This window comes from Caloenas nicobarica, chromosome 2 (genome assembly GCF_036013445.1).
Source record: "Caloenas nicobarica isolate bCalNic1 chromosome 2, bCalNic1.hap1, whole genome shotgun sequence".
Classification (NCBI taxonomy): Eukaryota; Metazoa; Chordata; class Aves; order Columbiformes; family Columbidae; genus Caloenas; species Caloenas nicobarica.
Genome location: NC_088246.1, coordinates 137,902,002 through 137,914,838, shown reverse-complemented (window position 1 = coordinate 137,914,838; position 12,837 = coordinate 137,902,002). Strand labels below are relative to the sequence as shown.

The 12,837-nt window shown below is 40.8% G+C and overlaps 1 protein-coding gene across 2 annotated transcripts in view; it reads left to right on the top strand.

Moving 5' to 3' along the window:
• Positions 1–2,272: 2,272 nt before the first annotated feature.
• MMP16 (matrix metallopeptidase 16) overlaps positions 2,273–12,837 on the top strand; it is a 178,043-nt gene continuing 167,478 nt past the window's right edge. Inside the window, exon 1 of one of the 2 annotated variants that reach the window (XM_065628035.1) lies at positions 2,273–2,670. In XM_065628035.1, coding sequence (XP_065484107.1) covers positions 2,539–2,670 — 132 coding nt within the window. In that variant the 5' untranslated portion in view covers positions 2,273–2,538. The remainder of the gene's footprint in view (positions 2,671–12,837) is intronic. The other variant, XM_065628036.1, reaches the window with a different exon arrangement.

Sequence of the window (12,837 nt, the reverse complement as noted above, 5' to 3'; positions counted from 1 at the left end):
TCTTTCAACTTTTACATGTCCTACTTTCTAAATGTTTTAATATTTTGTTATGTTCCTCTGGACTGTCCATATTTTGAGATCTAACACAGTTGGCTTCATCAATCCCTAGCAGAAACATAATTAGTCCTGTCAGATGTACTGCACACCTATTAATACACTCCACAATGAGGCTGTCTTGTCTTTTTCTTTAACGGTAGCTTGTTGCTGACTCATATTTACTTTATAGTCCATTACAGCCCCCAGATTATTTTCTGAAATGCTGCTGTTTTACCAGCATCTTTTGATCTTACTTTTTGATTTTTCTTCCCAAATGTAATTTGCATTTGTATTAAGTTTCCTCCAGATGGTTCCAAGACATTTATTTAATTTGCTAAGATCATTTTGACTTCCGATACTGGCCACCGAAGTGCCAGTAGGTTCTTCTAGCTTCCTGCCAGTTCACGATTTCATTATTCACATCGCTAACAATCTGAAGAACAGAAAATGCCTTTAAGATCAAGCATTTAACATGAAAAAGTATATCACATAAGGAATTCTGCTTCAATACCATCACTTTTTGTTAGGCAGAACATGACTTCTTCAGAAATAACTGCCTTACTTTTAAGATATGAAATGACGGAGAACCTACCACACTCCTATGTCCTGCTACTGGGTGCTGTCAAAATTTTATACATCTAATCTGCATGTGTTTTAATTTTGGCTATTGACCTCAATTATCTGAAAAAGGAGATTTCATCTGTCAGGTATGTCTTTTACTTTCAGGCTGTTCCGTGTCATAGTCAAGTGTCTTCACTCTTTTTTGATAACCAAACAAGTAAAATTAAGATAAATTTTCAAATATTTTTTCTTTCCCCAGATGCACTATTGCAATAGCTTGACTCACTAATGTTGCAGATCATTCCACCTTCCTTTGGGCAACATATCAAATGGATGCATAAAATATCCCACTAACCATAAAATCACTGCAAGAGTAGTTTATCTGGTACAAGCACAAGGCATTTTGAATACCACAATATCCAGCACAAAGTTTGTCTGTGCTACAGGCATTACACACATTGTTTTCCCTTAAAGATAGGACTATATATTTGGACACATTAAAATAGATTTCCATTCAACCCATGATCCAGGTTTTGTCCGGCTTGCTTATGTCCCTCTTAACTACCCTATCACCATGTCACTCTCTCTGAACTTTGTCAACAGTGGCTTTGGATTTCCTTCCGAGCCGCGGAAAGAACAAATCACTCCGGGACACCCTGATCACTGTGCGATGAACCTTCTTCATCAAGGGCTGTGATTCGGCAAACTCCATCTCTTCGCCTTAGTCCCTGTCCAACCACTTTACTCCGCCGCTGACACGCCGTGCTCCTCCCTCGCCGCGGTCCCTCTCGGCGATGCCAAGGGAGGTTTCACGGCAGCACGGCCAAGCAGTGGGGCCGGCTCCGCTGAGCCGGACCGCACCGGGGCTGGGACGAGCCGTGTGCCCCCGGCCCCGCGGTGGCGGCAGGGGACCGCCGAGGCTGAGACGCCCGCCCCGCCGGGCATCGCACCGCACTGTCCCGCCCGGCACGGCGGTCGCTCCCGCAGACCGCGCTGGGCAGGCGCTTCACGGCCGCTTAACGTGAGCGGCGAGCGCACCCCCACCCCGCCGGTCTTGCGCCCCCCTTCCCGGCGCACAGGGCGGGCAGGGAAGCTGGGCCCGGGCGGTGCGGCCGGTAACCCCCGGGCATCCGCACTGCCCCGAACGCACCGCGCCCCGAGGGAGCGGGGGAACGCTCGGGGCGTTCAGGTCGCTCCGGGCTCTCCTCCTGAGGGAGGGCAGGGCCGCCCTGCCGGCGGACTTGGCGCTTGTGCGGCTGCTTCGGTACGTTCGCGTGAGGTAGGGCCGAGCGCTCCTGCTGTGCGGCCGCCCCCCGACAGCCGCTCTCGGCGGCAGCGGATCGGCTGCCCGGCCAGCGGGGCCGCCCGGTTGCGGCGCGGCGGGAGCGCCTGGCGGGCCCGTCGCCTTTGGGACGCCTACGGGGCGGGGCTATGTAGATTTCGGCTGAACATTCTGGAGAGGAGGGGAGCGGCGGGGGTGGGGGGGCGCCGAGGCAAGACAGGGCGCTGAGCTGAGCCGAGCCGAGCCGAGCCGAGCCGAGCCGCCGGGCGGCCAGGACGGCCTTCCCCGAGAGGAGGGGGAGGAGGCAGGACAGGGGAGGGGAGGAGAAGAGGAGGAGGAGGCGGAGGAGGTAGGACAGGGGGAGACGGTTGCTGCTGCTGCTGGGCAGAGGAGTCGTGCAGGAGCTGCGGCTGCAGTCGGACGCCACATTCCCTCCTTACGGGACTGGTGGTGAGGATGAGCGAGAGCTGACCCTGCCGGTGCCGCCGCCTGTGCTGTGAAGTGTCTGCTCCTCCTCCTCCTCCCCTGCTGTGGGTGAACCTGCGCTACGGGCTCTTCACCGACACGGGGGGGAGGTTGGTTTGTTTGTGTATTTGTTTAAGGCAAAGAGGGAGAGAGAGAAAAAGAGAGATCTTCCATCCACTGAAGCACAGTTCACTATGATCGTACTCGCATTCAGCACTGGAAGCCGGTTGGATTTCGTGTCTCAGTCCAGGGTGTTTTTCTTGCAAACCTTCCTTTGGATTTTATGTGCTACAGTGTGCAAAGCGGAGCAGTATTTCAATGTGGAGGTAAGATCAGCCGTATGCGTATGCGAGCGTGTGTGCTGCCCCCTCTCCCTTTACCCTCTTCCTTTTTTTTTTTTTAATATATCTACCAAATGAAATAGCCAGCCAGCCATGTCTTCCAGCAGCCAGGGCATACGTCTGTGTCGGCTTTCTTCCCAGCAGCCGGTAGCGAGCTCCCCTCCCCGAGTTCCCCCGCCTGATGGATGCGTTTCGGCCGGAGATCCCGCTGCCGGCGCCGCCCGCTGCCCTCGCCGGGGGGCCCGAAACCCTCCGGACGGCACGGAGGAAACGTGGGGCGTTGGGCGGACACGCAGCTCGGGGAAGGGAGGCTCCGTGAATATCTTGGACTTAAGATACCGCTGTGTCGCGGAGTTTCCCCAGCCATTTGTTTGTTCTTGAAAGAAGAATGAATGAATGAATGAATGAATGTATGTTATGAGGACAGGGGGAAAGGAACTTGAGATTTTGGCACGTTTCTTTGTGGTACAGTATTTGACAAAATAAGATCTTTTTCCCATTTAAACGTAACAAAATGAGTTGCCGGTAGAAATAGTGAAACAAACGGCATAAAGGTGCAACTACAGCACAAAAGTTAGAGGGTGTGGAGGACCAGGAAACAATTTTTCCAAGTGAAGAAGGTTAACGTGGGGATACCTAGATGGGGCAAACCCTGAGAGCTTTCAGTGACAGAATTCAGTGGACATCCATTTCCAGTCACTCTTTTATATACTCACAGTTTTCCAGTTCAGGGTTTTTACATAACACTTTTTATTAACTAATGTTCTATTACTGACTTTATCATTGCATATATACTTTTCTCCTTTTTTTCCCCTCTTGTCACTCCTGTGAGCCCTTAATCTGTTTCAATGGGGTGTGTGTTTCCCTCTTCCTTTCCCTGCCTGTTCATCTTCTTCATCTTGTTATGTATCTGTTTAATTTATATGTGCTCTTTCAACTACTAAGGCATAATTCTGGTTTTCTCTCTGATTCCTGTGTTTCTTCACTTTCTTCTGGCCTGCCAGCCCCACTCCAAACTTTCTGCTGCACCCATACATGACCCTCACTCATTTTTGTTTCTTGTCTGTTTCGTCTCCTGGGTTCCCACAATTCTTTCTCCCAGAGAACTGAAGTCTGCGTCTTTTCCTGTCTCGCACATATGCACTCTTGCTAGCTTAATATGAGCTCTTGTTCTCACTCAGTGACACTTGTTCTTGCTACTGTCTCTGGCAAGACTGCTTCCGCAGATGCTTCTCTATCCCTACACTCTCCCTTTTTGTCTAAAGTTCTTACTTGTACTTCTTCTCACTCTGCCTTATGCAAGATCACCTCAAATGTATAAAAAACCACGTATTCTTTTCCCATGTCTGCTTTCATTCTAGTCTTTCCCTCTCTACAGGCTCTTTCCCTTGCCACATGCAATCCTCCTCTCAGCTGAACAACATACCTCTGTAGCTTTTTTCTCTGACTTCTATCTCTCCAGAAAGTATTGTCTTTTTACTCCACCATTAAGATCTCTCCCGATTATAAATCCTTGTATTTTTTTCTCCATCATCTACACTCTAGTCACTCTTGTTCATTCCTTATCACAAACGTGCCTCTCTGCTTCTGTTTGATTGTAAGCAGGGGCAGGACTCTTCTTCTTACATGTTTATGTGGTGTGTACCATGCTCGAGTCTGGAGTACAATCATGAGACTTTTGCTATATAAATATTCAAGTCACACGTTGAAGTTTTAGCCTCATTTTGCTTGTGTCCTCAGCTGCCTTCTTTACTGATGAGCTGGGGAAAGCAGCGTGGAAGAGAGGAAGTTGCTCTCTCGATCCTCTCCAGGCTTCACAGGCTGCCCCCCTGCAGCGTGTAGGGAAGAAATTCCAGTGACAGAACTTTCCCTCCCACAGTAGTCTGCTTTGCTGGCATCTGGCTCTGCTGGAGAGACGGGCGGCAGATGGAGCTAGTGTGGGAGGAGAAAAAGATTGGTGTAGTCAAGTGGAATATGAACAGGAGGCCAACTCCAGTCAGAAGGAGATTTTATGAGGAAAGAAGGGAAACACTTTCATTTTTGCCACCTCTTCCATATGGAAAACAGCACATTCTGAGGGCAAAGCCAATATCGGGAGCAAGCAGCACTGTTGGGAGGAATGAAGTCGTGTGTATGTGATGAGAGCACGTATTTCTCCCTTTTGAAATATGCCATCTCCTGCTCTTCCTCCCAGCCCTTTTGAAACAAAGTGTGCTGTCATATGCCAGCGCTCCCAGTCTCTTTTTGTATTCAAGTCTTTGAGCCACAGGTTGCTGGGAGCCAGAAGAGTATTCCAGGGAATGACTCTAGTATTCAAGAGCTGCCCTAATGTGAGACTTTTCTTTAGGCCACTGCCTTTGATGACTGCCAGTGACACTGCCCTGGGCTAAATAGGCCTGAGGTTTGCCCCATAACAGTCATTGTCATGTTCACATTGTTTGGATAGCACTGAAAATTTTACTTTCTTTCGGTTGGGAACAGCAAAAGCTAAAAGCATGGGAAATCTGAGGCAAAGAACTTGGCAACAGCATGTATGTATTGTGCTGTACAATCCTCTGTGTCAGCACAAGTGCATAAAACAGTTGTATTTGATAGTAAATTGTGAAAATATGACAAGTAGTTCTTATGACAACAAGAATAAATACGCAAAATAGGGTTAAAGAAAGAAGTGGCGTACATATAGTTGAATTAAATGTTACCGAACAAATGCGTAGGATGGTTGGAAAGCAGATTTTTTTTTTCATTCTTTCTTGTGTGTAAATAAAGTACAGATAATACTTGTTGAACATTATGAAATGTAGAGATCATTAATTTTCTATTGTTATTTTGTCTCATTTAATCCACATTGCTGATTGATAAGCAAAATCTGTGGAGTAGCATTGGATTTTTCTGGTTTGTTTGTTTCAATGCAGGTTTGTTAGGGTGTGAACCAGAGTAATTCTTAGGAGATACTACTGTAGCTCCAAGATATTAAATAATAATGTTATCTTTTCAAATAAAAACACAAAGCTTACAAGTTTACAAGCTTATATTTATATTACTGTTCTTTGTAATTTTGTTGTCTCTCGGTAAAATTTCTTTTAACCAAACATCTATGTGGATAAGTCCTTAAGCTTCCTATGATAGCTGAGTTGTCAGTCCTGAAATGTATTTGTGTATGTAGTATTTCATGTAATTGACGTAGCTAAGTAAGATTTGTATCATGGAGTATGGGACTCTGGAGGGGCACACTTGCACTCTGAGTCAGTGAAAGCTTTGTGATAAAGCTGCATGAGGAATGATTGTAAACTGGTAGTTTAAGTAATCATGATGAAGTTTAACATTCACATAGGCTTATGGGTAGGAAGATTTTAGCATTAATTTTCAAAGTTTGTTGATTACCAGTGGCATATTTGTGAGACATTTTTTCCGACATCGTGAGAAAAACTACGCACTACACTGTTAGTTCCCTCAGTGCTGAACCAGTAATGTTGTACTGTTCGAACTGGTGTTGTACTGTGAGTTTACCTTTTATTGTTATCTGTTAGTGTATGTATATATTTAAATAATAAGTATATTTAAATTACTATTTAATATTCAATATAAAAATGGATAAACAATGTCACTATTTTGTTAAGGGGAAAATGGTTATTGAAACTAGAATACATTGGTTGGAAGACAAGATCAGCACAAATCTAGAATAAGATTAATCTGCGGATCCCAATATTGCCTACTCTTACTCTGCTGGGTATCTGCTTAAAGCCTGTTGAGCAAATATGTGTTAGAATAGCATCTAGTTTAATTGACTGTATCTGTGATATGCTAAATACTAGAGACAAAGCATGCTTCATCATCTCTCTCCTCCAGCTCGAGTTACGTTGTATTTTCCTTCTTCTAATGCTGAATATATAGACTTTAATCCCTAGAGGAGATCTTAAAATTACTTAGTGTGAGCTGCTCTTTAAAACAATAGTCTTTTTTTCTCCTCCCATTTTCAGAGGTGGGACTGTTAAATTGTGTATTGTGGAACAAAATACAGTGGAATTCAAACTTCAGAAAAATGCCATCAGTTTCCTCCATGTTAATAAGTGGCTGAGAACCCCATTGTTTTCATTGTTAATAAACTTTACCATTCAGCAGGAGCTGGAGGCTAATTGTAATGCATGACCTTTTCTTCCGTATGGTTTGGGCCTTTTAAGCTTAAAACTAGAGCAGTTTAATTCTTCAGCTCGTAATTGAAAAGGAATAAAGACTTAGGAGGGGAAAAAGTCCTCCAGTATCACCTTTACACACTTTCCAACTAGTGGGCTTGGTTGTCAGGTTTGCAAGCACAACACAGTATTTCTATGATTTATTACAATGCAAGCTCAAAACTGTGGAGAACCAGTTAAGGTTGTTTTACTATAAATAGCGCTGTGTCCCCTTAAAGGGGTTCACAGGGTCTTCTGCATTGTTTTTTGTTGCAGTCAGTATGCATGATTCTCAGTTAAATTCTGAATCTCATTCTTGCGTATCGTATCACCTATATGAATTGGATTTTTGCTAGAACAAGAAGTTCAAAGTGAAATTATTAGGATGGAGTGGGGTTATTGAATCAGGTGTTGGAGGTGGTTAGTGGGTGAAATATTAATCAATAAAAATTTACATATAACGTGGTGTATTTCCTATTCGATTATTGAGGAAATACAGATACATGGAAAACCTCCTGTATGGCTTCTGATGAGCACATATATCTAGATAAGGAAAATAATTGGAAAGTTATGTGTGTGGTAGGCAACAGAACACTTTCATGTCACACAAGGCAAATACCTACTGTATAATGATCTGTCTCTTGTTTGATATGAGTACCTGTGGAGGCTACTGGTTGTTAAAGTGCATTCTCTGCTGTAATTTAAACAATAATTCCTTTTTACAAAAATTCTGGTAGATCAATTTTCTACTGTAAAGTATGAGATTATTTTGTGCTACTGATGTTGCAAGAAAGTTTATGGATTCTGTTGACTGTATTTTGTTCAAAGACAGATTGAAAAGATGGTCCCAGTTTTTATGAGTACGTTAGACCTTAGGAGCAAGATATATTTGTTTATAATTGTAGTTCATCTTATTTTCCTATTGCAAATTTTTGACTGTTTAGTGCTTAAGCATTGCAGCTATTAGGGATTCTTAATTCTACTAAAGGAAAGAAAATGGTTAAATGAAGAGATTTATGTAATCACCCTATGTAGTGCAAGATAAACTTACCAAAACATGTCTTCCTAATATTTTCTGAAATGAATTCTTACTAAAATAAGTACGGAATTCATTAACATGCCAAAAAACCCTGAACAAGCCCAAGGCCTCCTGCTTTCATTATTCAGAAGGCATATTGTAAAACTCCTGCATAACCATTCATTGTTTTTTTCAGAGTGCGTATACTCTGTTCTTTAACTGGTTTAAGATTTATGCTGCTCTTTGTCAGTTTTATTTGAATCCATGTAAAAGGTCAGTACTTGCTCTAGGTACCTCAGCTCTGCCTATGCACTCAGCAAGAATGAGTTGTAAGAGTTTATAAAGATAGAATGTGGTATTATATAGGTTTAAAAACATTTCAAACTGCATCTGTTTTCAGTATTTTGAAGTCTCTCATCCTTCTCCTTTTCTGAATGATCATTTTGTGGAATTAAACATGGAGGGCTTTGTGCTGATGCTTTTTGAAGATCCTTAAAGTAACAATGTAACTTTTAAAAATTGTATTTGAATTGCCCTAGTTAAATTGCTTAATTCTTCTTACCTCTCTGTTTCGGATTCCAGTTTGTTGTCTAGCCTGTTTGCTATCGTCAAACTACACTATTGACCATAATCTGAAAGAGCAGGTTGAGTCTGTTTAATTTGTTATCTGTGCTATGTCAAATGACAGATTTGATTTCATTTTCTATGAGGAAGGCCAGGATTAGTGCTGCAAACATGATTTCGGTTGGCACTGAAATGGATTTGAAAAATAATTATGATTAGAGCTTTATCCTTTAAAGAGAGGTCATGCTATTTGGAACCTTTATTTATTGGTTGCCTGGCAACTGCTCATTCATGTTCCTGCTTATCATCATTCATTATAAGCATCTTTGCTGTACAGTAAGAGCAATTAAGTGGTAACAACTTATTTCTGTGATGAATTAAAATTGACATAAATTACAGAAATAGAAAAAAATATTTCTGTAATTTTACTTATTAACTTAAACTGTTGGTGCAATGTTTCTCTACTTATTAACGGCTGGTTTATACCAGCTGAGGAGTTATCTGCGTTTCAGCTATGATCATAATGTTCCTAGCATACCTTTAGAGGTATTACAGCACATAATTGACTTAGGGGCTTGTTCAGGAGTTTTTGTCATGCTTAAAATCTCCTGTTAATTTCAAGATGAAGGCTTCAGGGTGTGAGGAAACTGTTCCCCTGTTGATTTCAGTGCTTAGCATTAGGCAATCCAATCTCAAGTGCTGAGGCTTGAACTTAATATTGGGAAACGGGTTTAAAATTCTGGGATTGAAACTGCTGCAACAGGGGATGTGCAGCTGAAGCAATGAGCCACAATAGCTCTGTAGAACATTAAAGTCACTTAATGATTTCTCTCTGTAGAACAATAGCAGTTTTTATTGCACTGTGAGAAAACATTCATAAAACATATTATTTGACAATTGTTTTGTGCCTGTGGATGAAAAATATTTTGCCTTATGTATTAATTCTTTATGGATCTTATAATGATTGACCCTTGTGTGGAATAGCAGTGTAGAATGAGACAGTTGCGCTATGGAGTATTCGTAGATGTCTCTGTGCATTGAGAGGCATATTGGAATGAATTCCTTATGGCTGCATCTTAAAAGAACACTGGTCACTGTAGGGCCAGGGTGGAAGTAGATTTGTCTCCCTGATGCTACCTGTTGGTAGCAGTGGCTTTGCTTCTGTACCGGATGGCTCAGAGGTTGGGGAAGGAACATCCCCGTAGGACTGATACCCTCCACTTTGAGCTTCTACTTACATTAACTCACATTAACTCTTCATACCAGGCACACAGGACGACAAAGTAACTGCTGTAAGACAAATCTATATCAATTTTCATCAGCTTTTCCACTCATGTGACATGTCTGTAATAAATGAATATGCCTTTATGTGTTTTTCCCTATTATGAAACAATTGATTTTGCAGTTGTTTAAATAATTTGAAAGGTATTTCAGTATGCTTTTCCTCATGGTCTTATAGAGAAATAGTTGTTTTATTTCGTTGGTCGTGTTCATTTTTGCTCACATGTAATCATCTCTCCACTTATAAGGATGAAAAACAGTTTGGCAAGGGGAGACACCTTTTCAGAAAATTACCAGCTGAAAGGCAGATGGACAATTATCAGTTTCTTTAAAATACAGATAGCAAAATGGAAAAACAAGTATCCTTTTCAATGGAAAGGAAGATGCTTCCTTTGAATGTATCAGTGGATATTTACAAAGTGTACCAAAGAGGAAATTGCTTCCTTTTTGTACTGCATCTGGATCTGAAGGTGATGATCCTGTCGTATTCTTTCTTACCTCAAAGGCTGGTTGTCTGATGCTCTTCTAAGAAATTGCTTTGACCCACTGAAAAATGACAGATTATATTTGTCTACATATCACGGTCTACATGCTGTACAGAATAGTAAAAATGCATGTAATTGCAAATAAAATAAATGATCTCTCTTCCACACCATAAAATCTATTATTATTGTTAGAAGTAATAGTATTATATTGCTAACTATACAGCTTGACTTTGATCTTGGTAAGTGAGGCTTTTTTTCCCCCTTACTACTTCTATGTATTAAAAAAAAATCAAAAACCAAAACACAACAACCCGAGACTGTGTTCCATTTTTCGATTTTCCTTATTGATTATGAAGTACTGGATTCTAATACTTGTGTCCTTCATTACTCATACATGGGATGTCAGCTTTGGAAAGGTCTTTATTATGTCTTCCTCTGTTGCCTGCATTTTGAAATATGTAAGAAAAAGGAGGCGATGTGAATAAGTGACTGAGACATCGTGCTGGGGGGCTGGAGACCTGGGTCGTGTGTCCTGTTCCATCATGAATCTTCCTGTCGATCACATAGCTTAACAGTCTTTGTAACCTGGCTTCCAAAAATGTGAATTGGACTAATTGAAGAGTATTTGCTGACTTTTCCAATACATGTCAAGAACAATAGAAAAGAAGTGGTGTAAAAGAGCCAGGATTGCATCTTCCTCATTCATTTGTCTTGGGACAGTTTCCTTTTTTTTCATGAAGTAGTAGAGGTATATCATTATATATAAATACAGCATTTCAATTTTGTCATCTCTGTAATAATTCAAGTAGTGAATATGTTCAAGAGAAAAGTACCAGAGCAGAAAATGTGAAAAACATGTCTACAAAACTTCAAACATTGGTGGGGTTTTTTTTGTTTTGTTTGTTTGTTTGTTTGTTGTTTTTTTATTTTTTTGTTTTTTTGTTTTTAAATGTAAGTACCAAAACTTAGTAGAGAACATTGTCAGGAGGATTACATGAAGGATATAATTAGATGACTGAAGATCGAGTATCACATTTTTTTTACCCAAGTATGAAAACAAATAGTCTGCTTCAAAATGTTTTTAAATAAATGTAAAAGTCTTAACAAACAAAATGGATTTTGGATCAGACTGTGTTACACAATGCAAAATTAAAAACTATTCATGTTACCTTGTCATTGCAATACTTAAGTTTCTCCTCTTTTGTTTGAATATTTATGGATTTTTATGAAGTACAATAAAATATTGGCCTTTCACTACTCCAGGTATTAATGTTTTTTATTAGACACCACTAATAGGTGAACATGCTGCTAACATACCCCTGGACCTTAAAAATTTAATCATGGGATAATGAGGCACAGGGGAAATAAGATATTTGCTATGGTGACATGTTAAGTATGATAGAAGTCAAAACTGAATCTCGTTCTTCAGAGTTCCTGTACCATGAGTTCAACTTCCCTCCTTCCCTCCTTCCTTCCCTCCTTCCTTCCTTCCTTCGTTCCTTCCTTCCTTCCCTTGCTTATTTCTTTCGTATCTCTTGTTTTCATCTTTTTTTTTTTTAATCTTTTCTTTCCCCTCAGACCTACAGACCATTACCTGCAGTCAAGGAAAATCATTGGTCATTATTGAAGCATCCAATCAGAAATATTAGAGATGAGAAAGACTATGAAGAACCTATTTCTCTGTCAATGTAGGATTGCTTGCTATTGTATATTTGCCGGAGTTTGGCAAGTCAAGTTTTAAAATCCACAGTGGTGGGACTTCCAAAATTGGAATTGAAAAAAGCTGGTGAAAGTACAGTTGGGAAAACTACAGTGGAATAATTCTTTTCAATAGAGTTTTCGTTTGGCTACTGGCAACATTTTGAGGTTGGCTCAGGTTAGACAATTTCTGATAGAAAGTGATGACTGTTCTATAACTCAAGATGATAGCAGCTGTTTATGAGCATAGATGGCATGCACTAATTGGTAATTAGGTGCATTTCTTTGACTTTACAGAATGAAAAATACAAGAGGAGCAGAGAGAAATGAAGGATTCATTTAAATTTTCATTCCATTTGAAATCTTTAGTGTAGCTGAAATGCCTGATCACTGCCTGATTTTAAAAGATATATTAGATGTGTATGGATTGCTGACACTGTCTCAGGAAGGCTTGAGTTTATGATGATTTTCTCCAAGTACTATGCCTTGTTGTATTAAATATTACTACCTAGTGAATAAAATTGGATATTAATAGGAGTTTTATGGATATCTAGGTATTACACTCCACTAAAAAATCTTATTTTGGAATTTCACACCTTATATCATTAGTGTGGTCACAAACACAGACTTAAAGATGTTCATTACACTGGCACATATGAGCTATCATAATGTCTATGCTTTGCAAATTCTGTAACACTTACAAAACAAGGATCACAAGATATTATATGTGGGAAGGTCGAGTCTGTTTACTGATCTATATCCTGATTATGAGATTTATGCAGGGTGATTTGCATGAGGTGTATTTTCCAGCAAGTGTGTAAGCTGCAGGGTTAGACGTGGAAAGGGATTCACTTTCAGAGAACAGTACTTAAATTTATGTGTACAAATGTGCTGTACATGTTTCCTGTGTATTACTAACAGTCTGCTCCCTGAAGTC